The sequence below is a fragment of the Xenopus laevis genome, chromosome 9_10S (genome assembly GCF_017654675.1).
Source record: "Xenopus laevis strain J_2021 chromosome 9_10S, Xenopus_laevis_v10.1, whole genome shotgun sequence".
Taxonomy (NCBI): Eukaryota; Metazoa; Chordata; class Amphibia; order Anura; family Pipidae; genus Xenopus; species Xenopus laevis.
In genome coordinates this window covers 16,654,904-16,679,170 of record NC_054388.1, presented here as the reverse complement: position 1 = coordinate 16,679,170, position 24,267 = coordinate 16,654,904, and the positions used below count along the sequence as shown (strand labels likewise).

At 42.6% G+C, this 24,267-nt stretch overlaps 1 protein-coding gene across 1 annotated transcript in view; it reads left to right on the top strand.

Annotated features, from left to right (window-relative positions):
• Positions 1-427: 427 nt before the first annotated feature.
• The window catches only part of chrna4.S (cholinergic receptor, nicotinic alpha 4 S homeolog), a 32,474-nt gene continuing 8,634 nt past the window's right edge, over positions 428-24,267 (top strand). Inside the window, exons 1-5 of the mRNA XM_018238261.2 lie at positions 428-517; positions 8,557-8,708; positions 13,632-13,676; positions 14,098-14,207; positions 22,394-23,768. Coding sequence (XP_018093750.1) covers positions 457-517; positions 8,557-8,708; positions 13,632-13,676; positions 14,098-14,207; positions 22,394-23,768 — 1,743 coding nt within the window. The 5' untranslated portion in view covers positions 428-456. The remainder of the gene's footprint in view (positions 518-8,556; positions 8,709-13,631; positions 13,677-14,097; positions 14,208-22,393; positions 23,769-24,267) is intronic.

Below are 24,267 nucleotides of genomic sequence, written 5' to 3'. Positions count from 1 at the left end.
ATTTTTAATTATCATGAGACCGGGAATTGTGCAGAGAGAGGAGCCATGTGGCCCCATGTTTGGCATGTGGAAACCCCAAAGGGGTGGGTATGTAGTGGGGCACCTGACAGGACGGACACACCTCATATGACAGGGGTGGGCAGGTCTCCAAGCAAAACCTACTGCCCCCTGCTCAGCCCACAGCAGACACCGCTGGCAGCTCCACGAGCAACATCTGGGAGACCGACGATACCAGGGAAGGAAAAAGGACACTTTGGTTCCATGTGACTAGAGGATGGGTGCCGGGCATTCAGAGGGGCATTCAGAGGGGCATCCAGAGGGGCACCAGGAGACTACGGGTAGTGTCAGGAAGTTTTACTCTTTCACTGGTTGGATGAGGAGGAGACGGTGAAGGAGGGAGTTGGAAAACCTGTCGGAGAGTGGTGCCAGGATACCGAGATCTTCCCTTCTGCCAACATGGGTCCCCGGGCACTGACAGAAAGACTTCTCCTGCTGCTGTGCCTTTTCTTCTCTCCGGGTGAGTTGTGGGCTGCGCCCTTCCTCCCAGAGTTTAAGTGCTTAAGTTTAGAACGTAGGTAGTTCCTGCAAGATTGTCTCCCATCTTACATACTGGGGTACGGGCTCTGCTTTTGAGGGGCATGGGGCTGGCTTGGACCCCCACTCAAACCTTCCCAAAGGCCCCTCCGCCTAGTTTAGCCTCTGATACCCTTATTCTGGATTTGCAAACTGCAAGTACCCCTTTTTAAACCCAGAATAGTGGCTACTTTCCTAATTTCCCGGTCTGGAGGGACCGGAGAATCGTACCCCCCTCTGCCCGCGCAGCAGTCAGTTCAGCACCACAGACAGCGCCGTGAATTCTGTGTTTCTATGGGGAGCGGCAGTGCAAGGCGATTGACTGGGAGCTACAGTGCGTGATTGGGTGTTAGTGTGCGCGTGTTAGTGTCTGTGCTAGAAAATCTGTGCCTGTTTGTGTCTGTGTGTCTGTGTGTAAGTGTGTCTCTTTGTTAGATATTCTGTGTCTGTGTGTTTCTATGTATGAGTGTGTCTGTGTTAGATAATTTGTGTATTTGTATGTGTATGTCTGTGTTTATGTCTCTGTATGTGTCTGTGTTTGTGTCTCTATGTAAGTGTGTGTGTGTGTGTGTGTGTGTGTTTGAAAACTGTTGAGAGGATATAGGGTTGCATCATATGGGGGACAATGTGGATGCAGCAAAATGGAAAAAATTACAATTTACTAGGATCTAATAAGTGAGATAAATCCATAGTGACTTAAAGGAAAAATGGCCTATTTATTGGGGATGGGACAAGGTGAGTGGGATGGAGATGTGTGAGCGGGGGAGGGTAACTCGGTGAGTGAGATGGGTACTGAATGAGTGAAAGAAGAACAAGGGGTTTAAAGGGGTTGTTCACCTTTGAGATAACTTTTATTATGATGTAGAGCAGGGCCAGAACTAGGGGTCGCCAGAAGAGGCATGTGCCTAGGGAGCAGAGGTTGAGGGGCTTGAGTCTCCGCGCCCGGCAGCAACCCTAGCATCCTTAGTGTGCACTTGTGAGCTTCTGCACATGCGCACAAACACTTGAGGAGGGGGCAACATAGCCTAGGGCACCCGGCTGGCTTGGCTTGGCACTGATGTAGAGAGTGATATTCTGAGACAATTTGCAATTTGTTTTAATTTTTAATTATTGAAGGTTTTTGAGTTATTTAGCTTTTTATTCAGCAGCTCTTCAATTTGCATCTTAAACAATCTAGTAAGTAGGGTCCAAATTACCCTAGCAACCATGCATTGATTTGAATAAGAGACTGGAATATGAATAGGAGAGGGCCTGAATGTAATGTAATGCCAGTAATGCAAACAAACAATAACAATACATTAGTATCCTTACAGAGCATTTGTTTTTAGAAAGGAGTCAGCAACATCCATTTGAAAGCTGCAAAGAGTCAGAAGAAAAAGGCAAATAACTATAAAACTATAAAAAATAAATAATGAAAACCAATTGAAAAAATTGCTTATAATTGGCCGTTCTATAACATAATAAAAGTTACCTTAAAGGTAAACCACCCCTTTAAGTAAAGCTGGTCATAGACGCAAAGATCCGATCGTACGAATCATCGTTCGATCATACTTCCCCATCTCCTGACCTGCCACTAACCATTCCGATCAAATAAATTACAAAAGAACAGATCAGCCGATGTTCTGCCCCTGAAAGCAATCGTACGAAAGTTATGTCCGACCAAAGCTAGTGACAGTCTCCCTCTGAAAATCGTACCATCGGCAATACATGCAGAGATATTACCCGCAGCTGACAGAAATCTTTTAACCTGTCCGATCGACCAAACGACTTATCTGTGCCGGATGAAAAATGTCGGGACTCTCCACACACGGTCCAAAAATCGTATGAATCCTCGATTCATACGATCAGATCTTTGTGTCTATGGCCGGCTTAAGAGTGAATGACAAGTGGGAATAATGCAAGGTAAAGGGGTCAGAATAAGACTCAAGCGTTGGTTTTATCACAAGCCAATTAACCTGCCTGTTTGAAGCGCTGGAGGAAACAGAGGGAACATACAGACTCAGAAACTGAACAGTGGACCCCAGCTCTGCAAGAAAATAGTGTGACCCACTGGGCCCCCATACTGCCAGATATTCTCAAGCTTCCAGCTATTGCCCTTGTGTTGTCCTTTCCCATGTTCTCCCTTGGATTATAGATGGGTCTAATGATCAATCATCAGAACAAGTGCATATTGAGAGTGTGTGAATCACATTCAGGTCTCTAACAGGGGAAATCTTAATTGATTGTATCTTAAGGTGTTAATTGGTTCACCCCAAGCAAATACCAGTTTCTTTCTCCTGCCTGGAAGCAACAGGGTGCCGCATTGGTGTATATTGGTTTCTGATGCTGTTTCTGACTGGTTGTGAGGTTTATTGAGGGCAGATTACACATCCCATGCAACTCATTTGTCATCAACTGCAAGCTCTTTGGAGTAGGAAAAATCATGGTTACTGATGTGGCAAAATTGCATCTATTGAATGGGTCATTGCAGTAGAGCAGCTCTTAGTGTCCTATGTATCCTACTAGTCAGTGTTTTTTTCTTGTTTCTTGAAAGGGATACCTGTAGTTGAAAAGCCCATTAACTGGTAGCACTGCCTCAGGGAGATCATTCTGAGACTGCAGGTGATGATGGGAATTCCCTTTTTTTGTAATGCAAGAAATGTGCTCAGGAATTCTGGGTAGTTGGTGAATGGGGTCCTAGGGTAATTTTGTTGCAATGCCCCATAATAAACATATTTACAGTGATAGTATCCTTCATCATTCATAACTGTACATAATCAGGCCAGCCTATGTCAATAACAGGAATGTCCCTTTAGTAGTTTGGTTGCCTTTCTCTTTAGTCCTACTGTTTGTTTATTTTTCTAAAATGAATATGAAAACTGCACCACATTTTTCTAGATCGGGCTGCACTTTATAATGGATCAAGGCGAAAGAACTCTTGTGTACTTATAATTAATTAACCACATTTACCGAGGCTTTGTGTATGAATGACTCAGCCTGCCAGTTTGCACTGCAATATGTATACGTTTGTGTGCTGGGTAACTGCAGCTTCCCAGAAACAGGACAGACATGGCTTCAATAGACTTCAAGGCATCTAAGATCTTCTCTTCTGAGCCATTTCCCAGCATCAGGAGAATGTTCTGCAATGTATCCACAGGCAGCTCACACTCTGCAACTGCCAACGGTGCTAATAGGGTTCATGCTAAAAAATCTATACAGGTCACAGGAAGTCAGATACCTTCTCAGATACCTGCTCAGACCCATCACTCAACTTCCAACACATGGCAAGCCCCTATTGATTCCTATATTTTTAAATTGGAACCGTTGAGATAAAACATCTCTTTATATTTGTATTTATTTGTACGAGGGGAAAACTGCCATATTGTTTCTCTTAGGTAGAACAGGTATCAAGTAGGTATCAATATTTTCTCCTTTGTTAAAAAGCATCCGACCCTTCCTTGGAACTATCTAATGTATCTGCTAGCACAGCTGCTTCAGGGAGAGAATCCCATAACGTCCCAACTTTCCCTGTCTCAACCCTTTTTCCTCCTTAAATGAAAACTATACCCACAAAATGAATACTAAAGCATCATATAGTTGATATCAAATTAAGTGGCAAATCAAATAATCTTACCAAACGTATGGTAACATGTATGGTTTGCTTGGTTTGTTTGTGTGCACCATGAATCCTACAATCCCAGGGGACGGCAATTATTTTTTAAAATGGCGATTTTCTATTTATGATTACCCAATGGCACATAATGCTTAAAAAGTATATTATAATGAAAATGGTTTATTTACATGAAGCAGGGTTTTACACATGAGCTGTTTTATGCAATATCTTTTTATAGAGACCTACATTGTTTGGGGGTATAGTTTTCCTTTAAAGGGTAAGATCACATTCTAATTAACTTTTAGTATGTTAGAGGATGAACAAATCTTAGCAACATTTCAATTTTTAATTATTTGCCTTCTTCTTGTTCTTCTTGTTCTTCTTCTTGTTCTTCTTCTTCCAATGGATTCCAGTTTTAAATAGGGTTCACTGACCACAGAAGCCTATTGCTTTTACTGAGGCTACAATTTTATTATTATTGTTGTTTTATTGTTTATGTTTCTATGGAGGCCTCTCCTATTCATATTCCAAACTCTCTCAGTCTCACAGGGTAATTTGCACCCTAGCAACTACGTGAAATTCCAAACTGGAGAGCTGCTGAAGAACAAGCAAAATAATTCAGAAACACAAATGAAAAAGACCAAATGCAAATTATCTCAGATTATCACTCTCTCCATCTACTTAAATTTAATTTAAAGGTGAACAACATGGATCCTCCTTACCTCTAATTTTTCCTCTTTTATTATATTCAGTGCCGTATTCCCCTCTACTATACCTAGGTCTTTATCTAACTATGTTATCTAATATGTTTGTCATAATCTTTCACTGCTTTGTACCCTAACATATCCCTGAAGACTATTAGTCATCCTATCTCCAAGACAGCAGCACCATCATCATTGAGGTGCAGCCAGTCCCTGCTAAACAGCCTGTAGCCGAGAGAAAAACGACAAACCCAAAGTGCTCCTCTCTAATGTAGACTGTGCCACACATACTTTTCACATAATGTTCTGAAATCATTTTGTTCTTTCCTCTGACTTTGAGTCATGACATTTGCCCACTTGCCCACTTGCCCCTTCACAAGATGAAGCTGCACATAATTCAACAGGGTCCTTGCAACATATTATCATTTTTCTTTCCAAAAACAGAACCTTTTTCCATAATCTGATGCTGACATGCTGTGTGACGTCATCTCACTTAGTGCAAAGTTCAAATATTTGAAAGCACCCATTCCCTTTTCTTGTTGCCCAACATAGGTTCTATTCCTAGGTGCGACTTCTGTACTGATTTGCTTGTCTAACCACTGCCTGATCCTGACCTTGATGTTTGCTGCTGTCCTGACCCTGTTGCCTGTTCTTGACTATGTTTTTTGGATTCTGATTTGGTACCTCACTACTCTCTTTGTTATTGACCTTGGCCTGTCCCTTGACTACATTCTGCTTCTTACCTGTTCCTTCTGTGTATGCCCTGGTTCCCTTGCCTGCCCCGAACCTGAGCCCCAGTTCTCTTGCTTTAAAGGGGACCTGCCGCCTTAATAAAATAATTCCAAATCCTATTTTATGATGTTAGTCAATCAAAATAAACTTCATTTACCTACCTAATCTTACCTACCCACCCTAGATTTGCATTCCCAACCAGTGCTATAAGAAGCCCCCTTAGATTCTGTAATTCAAATTCCCAAAAGCAAACTCATCTGCACGTCTCACAAGTGAATCCTCCTTGGAATGGCTGCTCCAAGAACATGTGATAATATGAGGTATAATGTACTGTATGTCTAAAATACTACATCTCTGTATGTGTGTATTTATGCCCATAGGTGCCATATTGTTTCCCTTAGACAAGGTATAGGGTATAGCTTATTGTGTGCCCAGAACATTCCTTCTCTTTATATTTGTATTTATACCTATTTGTATGAGGTGCCAAATTTATTGCCTTAGACAGTACAGTATGAGGGTATAGCTTATTGTGTGCCCAGAACATTCCTTCTCTGTATATTTGTATTTATACATATGGGAGGAAGATGCCATATTATTTCTCTTAGACAGTACAGTATGAGGGTATAGCTTATTGTGTGCCCAGAACATTCCTTGTCTGTATATTTGTATTTATACATATGGGAAGAAGTGCCATATTGTTTCCATTAGACAGTACGGTATGAGGGTATAGCTTATTGTGTGCCCAGAACATTCCTTATCTGTATATTTGTATTTATACATATGGGAGGGAGGTACCATATTGTTTCCCTTAAAGAGTACAGTATGAGGGTATAGCTTATCATGTGCCCAGAACATTCCTTCTCTGTATATTTAAACCAATAAAGAAAAAGTAGTAACGCCACACTATCTGTTTATTTTGTTTAACAAAATAAACAGATAGTGTGGAGTTACTACTTTTTCTTTATTGGTTTAATTGCTGATTAGTTATTACATCTTTACACAATCTGGTTTAATAATAGTGATAATTAGATAAACCACAAAAACAACTTCTGATTTCTCTGTATATTTGTATTTATACATATGGGAAGGAGGTGCCATATTGTTCCCCTTAGACAGTACAGTATGAGGGTATAGCTTATTGTGTGCCCAGAACATTCCTTCTCTTTATATTTGTATTTATACATATGAGATGAGATGTCATATTGACATAGCCTTGGCTGATCCATCCCCATTCTGTAGTAACAGGAACATTTATTTATAGCCCATTGGTTTGCTATTGTCATGTTGTATGTATTTAACTCAGCAGTGGTTAGTTATTTGTCAGCAGATAAAAATTCCAAGGAAAAGCATTTTGTTGGGGGCCCAGAGAGGGTGCAAGTGCTAATAGACCTATAAAGACCACTCTTTAAAGAAGTCCATTCGGTGGGAGGCAGAAGTAGAATGAGCGTCAGTTCAGCCCACTCAGCGTGTTTAAGTAGAGCCTTTCTGCTTGTGTGATTCTCACATCATCCCTGCGCCTGGGAATCTATTATTCATGCCCTAGCTCTGTCTGCCTGTTTGTTTTTTGGATTCACTGGTACCAGTAAGAGGAGACAGTAGGGGTGAATGTTTTTTTCTTCCCAGAGACCCCTCTCTAATATGTGAGCTGAGAATGTGTTTATTGCAGAGCCAGCAGGTTGTACGACACGGACATCTGGTGACTACTGCCCCCATGCTGTCCCCTCCCATCCCTTCTCTGTCTGTAACTGAGTTTTAGTAATACTCTGTATTGCTCTGTGCTGCGCTGCTGTGGCCGAATCAGCCTCCCTGCCGTGTCCTTGGCTGCATTTACAGCGCTTTGTTTGATTGCCATAGGAATTCCATATCTAGTTGCTATGCAGGATTCCCTTATATTAGAATTTGCCTTTCTCCTTTATGACGGCAACAGGGTGGGGCAGAGAGGTGGCTTCAATTAGGGCCATTTTGGGGCCCCACCAAATGTTGCACATAAGACATTTTTCACAAACTTATATAACTGCTTATGAGTCAGTGCCCCATTGGACCCTACATACCTTCTGCCACCCCCACCCCCGCAGTCGCAGAGTCTGCATCCTCTATAACTACACCCAACTACCTTATGCAATATTTCTTGCTCTTTCTTTCGGGTACATTTGAGGGAAACAGAACTTTATATGTGCTCGAATAGTGCAGCAGCTGGGACCTATAAAGTAATGTATTCAGCAGCATTATAATCTAATCCTTATTATGTCTGCATATAATCTGTTTCTCTGTCAGACATGGTTATTTATTATTCTATCAAAATCCATAATTTGAAGGCTGGCAACCACAGGAGGGAATTTTGTAATCTGTGACCCAACAACTCCTAACACAACACTGGATGCACTTTTGCTTGTATTGGCTTTCATAATGAGACTTACTGGATTGCAATTCCCTGCACCTACACCACTTCTAATGCAAGTGAATTCAGAATCAGGCCGATCCCTGCATTCTGGGACAGATAAAACTTCAAAGTCGGACTGGCCCACTGGGATACTGGAGAAAACCCTGGTGCTCCCTTCCAATACAACTCATGTGCCTCTGCTTTCCTGATTCACATGCCCTGCAGGAAGTGGCCCTGCTCTAGACTGTGGGAGATCTCACCTGCTTCTACTAATACTGTACTGAAGGCACTATACAGTGGGATTACATGAGTTCATAGGGGTCCTTTCGGTCAGGCTCTTCGGTGGGATGCAGGTGCCCCAGTGTGAGATTGAATCAGCCTGTCATTATTTCCACTCTGGGCTGAAGACAATCTATCCCATTTAGCATTGTCTGTATTTAATTTCTGTGAGAATGGGCCCAGGGTGTCAGGCTCTCTTCGGGATCCGAGGAGACCCAATGTTAACACTCTCACAGGTAGAACTGCACTGTGACAATCAATCTGATACCTCCCCTAAAACCAGACTCTTTTCCCCTCAGCTTTCTGCCACATTGAGACACGAGCGCATGCAGAGGAGAGGCTCCTGAAAAGACTCTTCAGTGGATACAACAAGTGGTCTCGGCCCGTGGCCAATATCTCTGATGCTGTTATGGTCCGGTTTGGACTCTCCATAGCCCAGCTCATCGATGTCGTAAGTGTTGTGTACACTGTCAGAATAATGAAATATTAATCCTTTGGCACTTGACACCAGGGTGGCATCAAAGGCTGCTCATATGGTGTGCGCTTTGCTGACTGAGACACCATAACACATAGAATAGACTGTTTTCCTGATCAGTCAGGGTTTTTTTTTAGTTTTTATAGAGGGGATTGGCTCTATGCCCATGGCACTACAGTGGGGAAGGTGAGTGTTGGACTGCTGGTAAATGTATATATATTACAGTTGTTAGATACAAGGATACAAGAATAACCATAAGGAATGTCCAACTCGCAGGTTTTCTGCTTTACAGAAATATGTCTATAATTTTTAAACTTGTACTTGATGTTACTACCTGCTCTCTCCCTAGCATAATATAAGTGATTCAGACCTTATTACATGAGTCATGTATTGCTCATGGTGGTTCCATTCCTTATATAAGAGAAATAGAGATATAGGGGCTATGGGACTGAATCGGATGCTGTTGTTCTTCTCTTCCTATCTGGAAAAAAACCTTTGCCAATAGCCCTAAACAGGATCTGTCTTCCACTGATCCCTCCACTTCAATCTTTCCAATACACTGGCTCACTGTTCCAACCCCAGGTGTCCTTAGTGGCAGTTTGAGGTGCAGTCTAGCTTTACATCATCTTCATCGTCATCATCATCATCAGGAAGCATTTCATCAGATTCTAACTCAATGATAGAAGGCTCATGCCAGTAGATGTTTTTTCCTGCTTGGCCTAATATTATAAATATTCATTACTCTGTTTTCAGATTTACCGCAGCCTTGTTGTTTTTTCTGTCCTTAAATAAAACTGCTGCTACCAGTGTACAGTGAGCCTGATCCTCTAACTACTAATTCTATCATCCAATGTCCCATCATGTTTCTCTTAGCCCCGAACCCTTTTTAAACACAAATAATATTAATTAACTAATCTGTCATTAAGGGTCTGGATTCTCTGTGCAGCCCTTTCTGCTCTTAGAGCTTCATGAAATAATGAAACCTTTATGTTTTATGCAGAACTGCAAGTTACACAAACCAGACTTCTTTAATTTTCTTTTAATAAATGAGATTTTAATGTGATGTTATTCTTCCTATATTAATGTCCAACTGCACTGTACTAATTAGTAAGTATAGGTATGGGTATATAGAATTTAATTAAAAGTAGGGAGGGGTGTGTGTATGGATGCTGGGTTTTCATTTGGAGGGGTTGAACTTGATGGACTTTGTCTTTTTTCAACCCAATTTAACTATGTAACTCTGTAACTATGTAACTAACTATGTAAATCAAGCAGCAATGACTTGTAATATGATTCTAATGTCTTCCCCTGTAGTCAGAGGGTTACACTGTGACAGTGGTTGGAGGAAAGATGGGGGGTATATTTGTGCCTATATATTATACAGTTACATTATGTGCATATATGATATGGGGGTTACACTGTGACAGTGGTTGGGGGAAAGATGGGGGTATATCTGTGCCTAAATATTATACAGTTACATTATGTGCATATATGATATGGGGGTTACACTGTGACAGTGGTTGGAGGAAAGATGGGGGGTATATTTGTGCCTATATATTATACAGTTACATTATGTGCATATATGATATGGGGGTTACACTGTGACAGTGGTTGGGGGAAAGATGGGGGTATATCTGTGCCTAAATATTATACAGTTACATTATGTGCATATATGATATGGGGGTTACACTGTGACAGTGGTTGGAGGAAAGATGGGGGTATATCTGTGCCTATATATTATACAGTTACATTATGTGCATATATGATATGGGGGTTACACTGTGACAGTGGTTGGGGGAAAGATGGGGGTATATCTGTGCCTAAATATTATACAGTTACATTATGTGCATATATGATATGGGGGTTACACTGTGACAGTGGTTGGAGGAAAGATGGGGGTATATCTGTGCCTATATATTATACAGTTACATTATGTGCATATATGATATGGGGGTTACACTGTGACAGTGGTTGGAGGAAAGATGGGGGTATATCTGTGCCTATATATTATACAGTTACATTATGTGCATATATGATATGGGGGTTACACTGTGACAGTGGTTGGAGGAAAGATGGGGGTATATCTGTGCCTATATATTATACAGTTACATTATGTGCATATATGATATGGGGGTTACACTGTGACAGTGGTTGGAGGAAAGATGGGGGTATATCTGTGCCTATATATTATACAGTTACATTATGTGCATATATGATATGGGGGTTACACTGTGACAGTAGTTGGAGGAAAGATGGGGGTATATCTGTGCCTATATATTATACAGTTACATTATGTGCATATATGATATGGGGGTTACACTGTGACGGTGGTTGGGGGAAAGATGGGGGTATATCTGTGCCTATATATTATACAGTTACATTATGTGCATATATGATATGGGGGTTTCACTGAGATAGGGAATAACAATGGAATACCTATGGAAATCCTGGTTTGGGACTGGGAATACGTTCCATACTATATGTGCCTGTGGATTAGCTGGTGAATGTCATGCTTTGCCCTTGTCATTAAGATTCGCTGTTGGTCGCAAACCATCAGCACGAGTCTTATCAAGGCATGATCGCTCTGGCGAGGAGGCAGATTAGATTAGTTACCGATGTTATTGGACGGAAAACCCTGATTTTGTCTTTAGGTGGAGGAAAGCAGTGAGTGAAACACAGATAAGAAAGATGATTGATAATAACATGCAAGTGAATAATGTGTTATAGAAACAATTCTAACTGGGTATAAACAAGCCCCGGGGCCCCTGTTTGCCCTATTGCTGCACTTTGTCGCTGTTGGATCCCATTGTGGATGAGGCTATGGCTGCTGAGAGATTGGAAAAATCTGGGTTTCTGTTTATTACAAGGCAAAAGTAGTTTACGGGCCCGGAGCTCTTTTTCTAGAAATTATTTCTATTTATTGGAGCTTGGACAATCAATGGACACGTATTAGCAGGTGACAGTCAGGGGCCCCGGGGGGAGGGGGAAGACCTCACACTTTCACAACTCAGGCATAATGTCAATGTGGCAACACTGTGCTCTGTATTCATCACTGACTGCCCCTTGACCTACAAGGGGGCTTTACCCAAACATCCAGAGGGGAGAGACAGCTAAATAGATAGATAGATAGATAGATAGATAGACAGACAGACAGACAGACAGACAGACAGACAGACAGACAGGCAGACAGACAGTTATATCGATAATTGATAGATAGATAGATAGATAGATAGATAGATAGATAGATAGATAGATAGATGGATGGATGGATGGATGGATGGATGGATGGATGGATAGATAGAGGGATAGATAGATAGATAGATAGATAGATAGATGATAGATAGATAGATAGATAGATAGATAGATAGATAGATAGATAGATAGATAGATAGACGAATAAGACAGTAAGATGGAGCAGCCCTGCCACCAAAGCCAATTCTGGCTTGGATCTGGCAAGACCAGTCACCAGGATTCCCCCCCCCCAGGTTAATAACACCCTTTCCTGCAATAGTAACTTCCCTTCCTATGAGGCCGCTGCACAGGAGGAGTGATATTGCCTTTTAATGAGGAAAGGATTGGCACAAACAGAGCTGCTCCAGTCATCCCATTTATCTTTCTACATACCAGCAATATGGTTGAGAATGGGGGGGGGGGAAATATTAGCTCTGGGCCATTAAATAATGTATAGAGCTTTAGCTGAGTCACTAATGGTATTTAGCTGGCACCTTCTACACTTTCCAGTCTGTTTCTCATCAACATATCAATTATTCCTGAGCTGCCCTGGGGCTGATACATAGGAGAGCTTTTTATAACAGAATATCCCCTCACTACCCCAGCAGCTACTGTATATTACTGGGCCCACCAAGGAAGACTGTGGACAACACCATAGGGTATACACTGGGTCCACCAAGGAATCAAGGAAGGCTATAGACTGCCCAGTGTGTATATGCTGGGCTCACCAAGGAAGGATATGTCCTTCACCTATAAGTATATACCATGAATTCCAGTTCAGGGTGTCCAGTGGGTATATACTGGGCACTCTTATGTGTATCTACTGGGCACGTCAAGGATGGTTATGGATTGCCCCCGCTGGGCATGCCAAGAATGTTTTGGTGTCCAGGTGTTTATTTACTGAGCACACAAGTGATTTTTAGCTTGAACTTTTTATGTAGACCTCTTTCATTTGAAGCAAAATGACTGGTTCCAGTATCTGTTATCAATGAGCAGAGGTAGAGACTAGAGAGGGAATAAACTATGTACTACTCTGGCAATAAGTTCAGTCAGTTTTCTGCAATGATTTTACTGTCATGTACAGGCCTGGATTTGTGGTGAGGCCACAAAAGCCCTGGCATGGGCGGCACATTTTTAGGGGCGGCATGCCCAGCCGCATGGTTACACTACAGAGCTGGAACCAGAGAAATGGTAAAACCGTTTGCACGCACATTGGGGGAGGGGCACAAGAAGCAGACGGTCTTGAAGAGTGTAGTTTAGAAATCCTGCGTTAGGCATGTATGGGGTTAATGCAATGCAGTGATCTTATTGTCATGTCTGTGGTTGATGCACTTCTCCATAGTGGTAGTCTGATGCCAGTAAGGACTTGACTGTAAAAAAAAAACAAAAAGTTGATAGAATATGTCATTGACTCGCCCCATAGTCGATGTTTGTTAGGCATGTATGTGGGGGGGACAGACGAAGACCCTTGAAGGGACCCATAATGATCATTTTCCACACTCACATGGACACCGGTCAAGTCAGGTCACAGGTATAAATGCGATGATTAGGAGCACCAGCTCTTAAATCAAGATCCTCTTACATTTTATGTTGTAACCATTTATGGTGTTGAAGTCAGGATTATACCGTTTGGGTTACTTTGGCATCAGCTTTTTTTCTCAATTTTAGGATGAAAAGAATCAGATGATGACAACCAATGTGTGGGTAAAGCAGGTAAGTGTCCACTTAGCATCCTGGGAATATTAAGCAGCACATATAGTGATGGGGTCGTACAGGGCAATGAAAGAAGTTATTGGGAGTTATATTGAGCAATGGGAGGGGTTATAGGTGGGTTATATGGAGCAGTAGTTGGGGTAATAGGCAGGGGTATACAGAACAATGGAAGAAATAGGGAGGGTTATATTGAGCAATGGGAGGAGTTACAGGGAAATTATGTAGAGCAATAAGATGAGTTATAGGGGGAAGTCTGTGCAATTAAACAGTGAATATATGATACAGATTAATGGGTTGTAAATAGAGAGTCTGGACCTTATTGTTTTTATCAGCTGAAATCTGTAAAGTGAAACATTACTGTCTATTTATCTTTCCCATGTGCCTCTCTTAGCTCACCCAACTTTCCCCCATTGCTTTGTAGGAGTGGAACGATTACAAGTTGCGCTGGGACCCCCTGGAGTATGAGAATGTGACTTCAATCCGGATCCCCTCAGAGCTGATCTGGAGGCCGGATATTGTCTTGTACAACAAGTAAGGGTTTGCAGAACTTTGGACCTCCGCATAGAAACATGTAGGAGGGTATTATAAAGAGACAGATGTGCTCATTTGTAGTAGTCTTGGTACATGGATATATATAGAGACACTGGGGTCTGTGATATCATTTGTCAAAGAACTGTCATAACGTAACTGGTAAAAATAATGAAAACCTGGGAAATGATCTTAAATAGGGCAAAAGATAAATTGAGTCAACCTGAAAATTTCAGAGAAAGCTCAAGGGAAATGTGAATCCTTCCCTCTCCTTGTACTCAGAACAACCACTCCACAGCCATAATAATAACTGGCCCCTGGATTATAATTAGTGCTGCAAATAGAGCATTTACTGATCACTAGATTTGCCCCAGTGCTTTTGCTTGTGGGCTGAGACTGGTCCAATGCCTTTAGGTTTCTCATGGGGGTTTTATTGTCAGTATTCCATTATCTCCAGTAAGATAAAAGTGAATAGGTGTCCCAGCCTTTGGGTAATAGGCACTATGTTGGGTGCAAGCATGTTATTTGCATAGGTAGCAGTGGCAGACAATCTATATTCCCCCTTACGTTTTAATGTGTATTTTATGGCCTCCAACTTATCTAGAGGTTGTTCTGTTTTACCAATATATATTTTGAAATTGCACATTAATTAGGGTCTCATGGGGCCCCTTATAACTCCTGGTGCTCCCTGCAGCCGTAGGGTCTGCTTCCTCTGTAGTTATGTTCCTTACAGGTAGGTTTCTGAAACATTTAGCTGGGTTTGTTGGGATTGCCAGCTTGCTGGCTACAGGACTGATTTCAAGTTTAACATTGGAAACAGCTAAGATGGAGCTTGTTGGACTTTCCTCCTCTAGTGCGACTAAAGCATTGGGATTCAGGAGTCTCACCTCAACAGTGGTTGGAAAGCTGCAAGTGGCAAGCCTCTGCCTCGGCAAAATGAAATGATGTACTAGACAATTAAAGATCATAAATAAAATAAAGCTCCTGATTTACGCCTCTCCCTCTCCCTCTGGCTCAACCTCAAAGGCCCCGCTCGTTATTCTCAAATTGTCTGTGTTGTTATATTAATGGGAGCAGTAAATCAGTTTGTCTCCGGGAACAAGAGCAGCAGCCATTCCTATAAATCCTGATTTATAATCTACAAGACTCTATTAGGGCATTGATTTAATAAGAGATGCAAATGGCTTTTCCATGCCAGATATCTCAGAGGCAAGTGGGCATTCTAGCTTCATGGCCCTAGGATTGATTCTTAGCAGAGCATCATGTGTATGAGTTTGTAGGAAGATACTCCATTCCATATCCAAGGAAACTGTGATGATACAAATATCTGTAACAAATCTGATTCTGTGTGAAAGCCAGAAACAAAACTATTTAGGGCTCATACACATGTGAGGTTTTTTTTTATAAGTTTGAACGCACTTGAACAAATTTGCAAATTTTCCTTTATATTCTGCCTTTCTGTACTCATTCTACTCCATTCATGTCTTACTGTGTTTGCAAATTTTCCATTGATTAGAAGCAAAATGCTGCATTTTCTTGCACTTGCTGAACATCCAACGCATTTTAAAAACGCCTGTGTGTAAGAGCCGATATAGAAATGAGAGGGACAAGGATTTGAGATCAAAAAGCCGATCAGCTAATATGTAGAATAATGTCTATGAAGATTCTCATTTATCCAGGTCATAATATATTATTTAGTAGAATTAAGTCAAGGGCAACTGGACATTTATAGTTTTTCCTGAAAATGTTCTTTTTTTAACTTTTAGGGCAGAGACACACGGTCAGATTCGGGTAGATTAGTCGCCCCGGGGACAAATCTCCTCTTCTTCGGGGCGACTAATCTCCCCGAACTGCCTACCCCTGCCTTCCCGCCAGCTAGAATGCAAATCACAGAGTAATGTCACTTGAAGCGATTAGTTTCCCGAAGTCTCTCGAAGTTTCCTTGGGCAACTAATCTCCCCGAATCTGGCCAGAAACGGAACTAGAGGGGGGCGGGCTCTGGCGCAGGACGCGCAGCCGGGCCCCCGCCCCCCTCCGTACACCCGGAACTGGCCGGGGAACATGCGGCGGGCGGACTGCCGGAGGGCCCTGAGGGGGTGTGGGCCATGGCCCGCTCGCACCCCCTGCTCCCCCAGTAGTTCCGCCCCTGAATCTGACCATGTGTCTCTGCCCTGAAGTAGCTATAGAGATGTCAGTCAACCCCATGTAATGAGATAGACTTTTCTGAGACTTTTTTTCATGTTATCATGTAGTGTAGTGCGGTGAGTTTACAGAATTCCTATCCCTTGCTTGTTAGAGATTCAAGATAAGTTGTTGAGGGGGATTTAGAAGCTTCTTTGTTTCCACTGGATGTGGTATTTCTCCCATCAGTTTTTATAACCTTGATGGTCAGTTCCTGTACCCCGTCCTCGGTACTGGCAATCAATTGAAAGTCTAGTTAGTGGAACAGACCATATAGACGCAGAACTTTGCTGCAAAAAATCCTTTTATTGACACTACATGTTTCGAGCAGAAATGGGCATTTTCTGCTCGAAACATGTAGTGTCAATAAAAGGATTTTTTGCAACAAAGTTCTGCGTCTACCTCGTCTGTTGAGGGGGATTTGATATTTCCACTGCACTCCAATTGCACTGCTTTAGCAAATTCCTCCTTGGAGGTAATTAAACTGATGCTATGGCCATACTGTGAATTAATGGGCAGATATGACATGGTCACATCCACAGATGTTTCACGGCTGGCATGGCTTTGGCTGATGATGGGAATTGTACTCCAACAATATCTAAAGGGCCACAGTGACTGAGGAAGCGGAGACTGCCACTCAGCAGAACAAACACCTGATTATTTGCCCCTGGGCTTCCCATCAAACAGAGATATTTGCTGAGATTCTTCCCCCTTTAATGCTTCCTGATTTAAATAACTTTCCCTGCACATTTCCTCACACCGTTCTGCTACCTTCATTAAAATTCTGCTGTAATTAAAGCTGTAAAAAAGCCAAAGTGATGATAATTGTGCTCCGGCGGCAGCCACCGTGCAGGCTTTTTTGTTAGGGAAGAATACCCCAGAGGGACGGATACTTGGAGCAATGATGTAACAAATGTAAGTAAGGGAATTTTTGACTGCTGGGGGTTTTCGCTTCAGATCTAGAAGTTTCTTGGAATGAACAGATTGTCAGCTCTGAAGGCCAGCATTGCTCCCTGGGATTTTTACCACTATAATATGTATTCATAGGGGAGCATTTACTAGTTGCTTAGATCTGTGCAGCCAGTCCTTGGTGTAGCTGCTACATTGGGGATGGGATTAGTGCTGACGAGGGAAGAATCCAGACCCAGTATTGGCACAATGGCTGATACTTACTGACAGTCCATGCCTCAGGTTTAGATCTGATTTATATTAAAATATGCCAGAAATGTTTTCAGTATTGGCAGCAACGAGGGAGCATCAGTCTGACGGAGTAGAAGGGAGAAGAGTTACACAGAATCATTTTGGCATATAATGATTACACCATGGAAAAGTTTGTTGTCTAACTCATCCCTTTTGCCTGGGACCTACTCCTAAAAGTTAAAAGTGGCCAAACACAGGCCGATCCTGTAATGCATGGATCTTCAAACAGTCCCACCTTTAGTCTGCCAGTCCACATAGGGGCTATCAAATAAACAATTACAGCCCTTTTTGTCACCCCCTAGGAACTTTTTTCATGCTTGTGTAAAACCCTATTGGTGACCCCTCGGTACCAAGGTTGTACCTTCTTACCAACTCAGGTCCTGAGTCCTCTTTGCAAGGTGAAAGGGTACTGGGAAGTTCTTTTCCTGGCAGTGCCTCCACCTAATGGGATCTGTACATACACCTGCGGGTGGCCCCATTAGGAAAACATTCAACGCACACTTTGCTTTATAACAATATCAAATTCATAATAAAGAAAGTGCAGATTAAAGGGGAAGTAAATATTCACAGTACAAATATGCATTCAATAGCATGACCCACTACCCTGGGGAACCTGTGCAAGTCCAGTCCTGACACCTCCCTGCCAGGCAAAGTCCCACACTACTCAGGCAGACAAAGAGTCTCAGTCCCTTTTTTCCAAAAGAGTACCAGTGTCCCCAGGTAGAGCTACCTGCCCAAATACCTTTCCCATTGGACAAGGTATTTGCTCCCACGTGGCAGGAACCACTCACCCTTGAGATTCAAACTCCTTTTAGCCCCCTACATCTTTGCATGAGTTCTATCCACCTTCTCTCTATGAAGTTGAAAGTAGGAATCCCTCCTGTGAGCACATGGCTCTCCTATATATTCAGAAGGGGTGCAGCAGTGACACCTTGTGACACCCGTTCGGTATCTGCCAATAATGCTGCACAGGGACAAGGGCAAGACCCATGGAGACCCTGCAGCTGCAAAAGACAGGGGATTTCCACCATGTGGTTTTCAGACCGTAGGGGAATTAACCCTACGGGTCCCTACACTTGTTTTGCTCCCCAACGTTTTCCATAATTAGATGTGGCAGGTAAAAAAAAAAGAAACATGCTGTTGCACACAGGGGCTTTTAAATGGAGTAAAAAAATCTTTTTTTGCATAATCCACATTTCGGCCCTCACTGGGGCATTTCTTGACAAAGGCCCCAGTGAGGGCTGAAACATTGATTATGCAAGAAAGATATTTTTTACTCCATTTAAAAGTCCCTGTGTGCAACAGCATTTTTCTTTCTTTATTTACTGTATATAGATATACCTGTAATTTTATCTTTCTCACTTAATACACTTTGTAAGTGCTGCCTCTGTGTGTTTTCTTTGTATACAAGAGGAGAATATCAGCAATCCCCTTAAGGCCACTTCCTAGATATTTTTGCCTGAGAGTGCTGCTACAAGTATATATAAATATGGAGCTGTAATGATATAGAGAAAGTATAGAGAAAAACAAGTAAGCTGATAAAAGGAATGGAAGGGGTACTGGGCACTGGTTACTCTGAAGAAGAGGCAGTTAAGGGGGAATATGATCACTAAATGTACTGGGCGCAGAGTAGGATCGCCCAGTCAACACGTGTATGATTGTCTGCTTTAAGGGAACTAACTACAATAACTTATTGCAGTGAATGAGATGTTGAAAATAATCCCCAATGGGACTTTACCTGCATTCAGTTGGTCCCAGTTCCATGAAAATGCAGAGCTGCCATGCTCAATACAATCTTTAGGTGCCATATTGTTTTTTCTTTAGGTGCCATATTGTTTTTTATTTAGGTGCCATATTGTTTTTTTCCCCATAGTTCAGACTGCATGAGTAGTGGCTTGCATGCAGGGGGATGGAGGAAGCAGATGGTGGGTTACTTGGGTGCATGAGGGGCACATCATGTGTATTCACTGTACTGTTTCCTTGCTATGGCCCACTGTGAGTGCCTTAGGCTCTTCCTAGTTCCGGATGGGAGTGGCATGTCTTGGGCTGAGCAGGGCACTGAACACTGAGAACACATCTGACTTCTACTTTGCTTCATTGGAAAAACTGCTGAGGGGTTCAGGAGTTAAGGGGTGCAAAATGGCCCACACATATTTAACTTTTCTTTTCAGTGATCCTAGTTGCTGCTGTGTTTCAGTATTTATATGCACAGCAATGTAATTAGCCTTGCCGTGCCCTTGCTCCTTACCAGTGTGAGCGCTGGGTGCCAAATAAAAGATGAAGTGACCCAGTTTTTGCTGGCATCTCCCTATGACTCATAATGAAATATTTGTCTTCCCCGTGGATACATTTAGCTAAGTGGGAATAATGCTCTTACCCTGTCGTATAACCAGAGGAGCCCCTGCAAGAGATGCAGCTATTTATAGTGCCTTCATTCAGCCCCTCTGTGAACCTTTTGTTCCTCTGGGCCTCGGCCTTCATCAGAGAGAGGGAAATGCCGCTCAGAGAAGAGCCTGGCATATGCGTGGACGGTGGATCTGAAAGTGTTGGGGTCACCGGGGTGGGAGAAGGATTATAATTAGCAAGAGAAGATGCTGCATGTGGATGCGGAATGGGGAGAAGGCTGAGATCTATCCTCAATCTGTCCACTTCCTACAACTCCCAGCAGGGCTGGTGTTAGAGTAGAGTAATTACTGTATTATACTGAGTACTGTCTATACACCTAATGCAATAGCCAAGTATTGAACCCCAGTTCTGTGGCCTCAAATATTAAAGGGCAATATGTCACCTGATGCCAAACTGTGTTCCACCACCAGGTCAGATTGTATGTTATTTCTAAAGGGCGTCAGTGATGCGTGTGGATGCGGAGAGCAGAAAAGAACAACTAGCAGTTCCTATAAATAACAAATTTGTATGAATGTTTTATGCAATGGCAGCCAATCAGATGCATGAGATTTTCCAAAGGGTAACATTAGAGTGGAAGGTGAGGGTGAGGAAGAATTTAAATTTATGGTGGCATGGGGGGGGGGGAGACAAGACCAGCCCAATCTTGATGACATGCAATGAAGATAAAAGGACATGGAAACTCAAGCAGAAAATATTGGTGAGGAGAGAAGCCATGGAAGAACTGGCCTACTGAGTGCAAATGGAATGCTTGTATAGTGCCACCTATTGGCTGTAAATAACAAAGTGGCAGATAAACTGATTTTCAGCCATTGGCGAAGCATTCAAATATACCATTGTCTAATCCCTTTCACTTGAATGGGAAACATATGATGTGGGCATTTAGAGTTGAAAAGGGCTAGTTCCAGTGCTTTAATATATTTCCTATACAAGTGAAAAGAAAAACAGAGAAGAATCCAAGTGTTCCAGGGGTATAAGGGCAAATAATCAGAATGCGGATCCATGTACTCCAATAAACGCACAACCTGACACACAGTAGAGCAGAATCTCATTTCATTTTGACACATGGCCCTTGTGATTCTCTTGGGGCCCCCCAGCACCTGGTCAAAACTGTAAGAAAATTGCCTTGACTAGTTAGCTAAAAAATTATCATAATCTCCAGCCTTGCCTTCCTACCGCCCGGTGCAGCCGTAGGGACCTACCCTTTCACCAAAGCAGTGAAATGTAGCTAATGAATAAAGATGCTGTCGCTGATCACTTACTGAAAGGGAAAGATGTCTTCATCTGGGAGCATAATTCACTTTAAATGGATTTAAAGTGATACTGACGTATTTGCGGGTTTATTCAGGAGCATGCTGGTACACTAAGTTGTTCCTAAGTGTTAAACTATCACTTGGCTTTTTCCTACCCCTCTGATACAGTACCTGAGGGGTGGGTCTCCTGGCACCTCTTCAGCCATGGCTTCTGATGGTGGGTGGGCAAAGTCACATTAGGCTGAAGCACATTCAAGGGGGTAATCAATGGATGAAAAACATTTATTCCTATAAAAAGCTCAAATGCAAGGGTGGAGGGTGAGTTTTATGTTTGGAGGGGCTAATTAAAGACATTTTTGACAAATGCCTTCATAGTATTCCAGGGATATAAATGCAGTACTGGTTCCTTGTATAATACCCCAGAACACATACCAGGATACATACAGTGGCAATTCCATGTATAATGGCCCAGAATATATAGCAGTATAAATGCAGTGCCAATTCCACGTTTAGTATCTCTGTTCTACATAGGGAATATCAAAATCTGCCCATACTGCAGTTTGCCAGTTTCTGATGAACTGAGGCTGATATTAGGGCAGAAACTGCTTTTGCTCTAGTGAGTGTGGCGCCGACTGTATCCACATATTGATGTGGGGAGGGGTTGGACAAAGCTGTAGCCAGTGAAAGAATTAGAAAATCCAGAGGGCCAGAGCAAGTAACCCATCAGGGCATTTAAACATTCATAGAGGAGGTAAGTGCCAAGCACAGATGGAAAGTGTGGTGTTTATACAAAGGGCCTTTAGGTGTTACTGTGCACAAGAGTTATACTGTGTACATTCTATACTGCTTAAAAGTATTCGAGTTGAAGCTACTGTTGAAGATTAATGGTCGCATGAACCTGCTAATAAAGCACTGTTATACTCTACTCAACCTCAGCCACAAAAACATAACAGAAAGTAGACAAAATGTGTGAAATCTCCTCTACGTGTATAAATGAAACGTGCTGAAAATGTCACTTTGTGCCAAATTTCTATTCGATATACTGTATTTCCCTTAATAAGTGGAATCTGGGTTATTTGTTGCAGAGTGTGCAAGTCATATTCACTATAGATTATCAAATGTTAAACAAGTGTCCCTCTTTTTTCCCCCAAGTGCCGACGGTGACTTTGCCATTACCCATCTCACAAAAGCTCATCTCTTCCATGATGGTCGAATCAAGTGGATGCCACCAGCAATCTACAAGAGCTCTTGTAGTATCGATGTCACCTTCTTCCCCTTTGACCAGCAGAACTGTACCATGAAGTTTGGCTCTTGGACTTATGACCGAGCCAAGATAGATCTGATCAGCATGCAAAGCCATGTTGACCAGCTGGACTATTGGGAGAGTGGTGAGTGGGTCATTGTCAATGCTGTGGGCAACTATAATATCAAGAAATATGAGTGTTGCACAGAGATTTATTCAGACATAACCTATTCCTTCATCATCAGACGACTACCATTGTTCTACACAATCAACCTCATCATTCCCTGTCTTCTGATCTCCTTCCTCACTGTGCTAGTCTTTTACCTCCCATCTGAGTGTGGAGAGAAGATCACGCTCTGTATATCAGTGCTTCTTTCCTTGACTGTCTTCCTTCTCCTCATAACTGAGATCATTCCTTCAACATCTCTTGTCATCCCTTTGATTGGAGAGTACCTACTCTTTACTATGATCTTTGTGACCCTCTCCATCATCATCACTGTCTTTGTGTTAAATGTGCATCACAGATCCCCACGTACACACACCATGCCAGCCTGGGTCCGTAGGACATTCCTGGATGTGGTACCTCGAGTTCTCTTCATGAAGAGACCAGCGAAAGACAATTGCAAGAAATTAATAGAGTCTCTTCATGTAGGGAGCTTCAACCCCCCACCTAAGCTTTGGTCTGAGAGTGACATTGAACCAGCATTTCCTAGTTCATCATCTGCCAGTCCCACCAGCCAACAACCATCTCCAACTTCTTCCTGTTGTCATCAGCTGGAACACAATACTCAAGTAGTTTGCAAGTCCCCATCAGGACAGTATTCCATGTTGTGTGAGGAATCTGCTTTAACCAGTTGCCCTTCTCCAAAGCCTCAGACTAAGTTACTGTCTGAGGCCCAGCCAAATTTAATGCCTAAGCTTCGCTCTGTAAGCGTGCAGCAGATGTACACCCCCAAGGAAGCAAATGAAGGCACAGTCCGGTGCCGATCAAGAAGCATTCAGTACTGCTACTTGCATGAAGATTTCTCCCAGACTAATGGCCAGGCGAGCAGTTCCCCAGTAGCCCAAAAATGCAATGTGAATGAGCCACAGCCAGAAAGTCACACCTCTCCATGCGTGTGTAAGCCCAAAAACCAGGAGAAGCAAGCCAACACAAGTCAAGGTGCCAAAACAGTCAATGCCAAAGAACACCATGTACTGCTTATGTCTCCCTCACTTAAGCTGGCTATAGAAGGGGTGCAGTATATCGCAGACCACAAGAAAGCAGAGGATGCTGACTTCTCTGTGAGTATGATGAACACTTTCTATCATGGTGTGCATTTTCCTTAAATTATCTTATCAATGTGAGTATTTATCCAAATGTTCCATAGAATGGGAAGAATGAATGAACTCCCAATCATAAATATAGGCCAAAACGTTATTCCTAGGGACTATTTGTTGACCCTGCACCCAGGCATATCTATCATCTGTATCGTGAGTGCCGAAAACCTCTGGAATATAAAGGGATTTTATACCCTTTGGAAAATCCTTTTCTAGTAGACCTGAACTGTCAGTGCAAACATGTGGGTTGGAAAGAGAGCAAGGAGTTATCATCATCAAAAACATCCCCCAGGCATTTTACCCCACAGTGTACCCACAGTTGTGGGTCAGGGACTGAAACCAACTCCTGTAGAGCAGGGTTAAACCATAGCGGAGTGTGTGGGGACATAGACCCAGGGCCCTGATGTAATCTAGCCAAACCCCTCTGCCATGCCCTTACTGTGTTATGTATCATAGGGGTAAG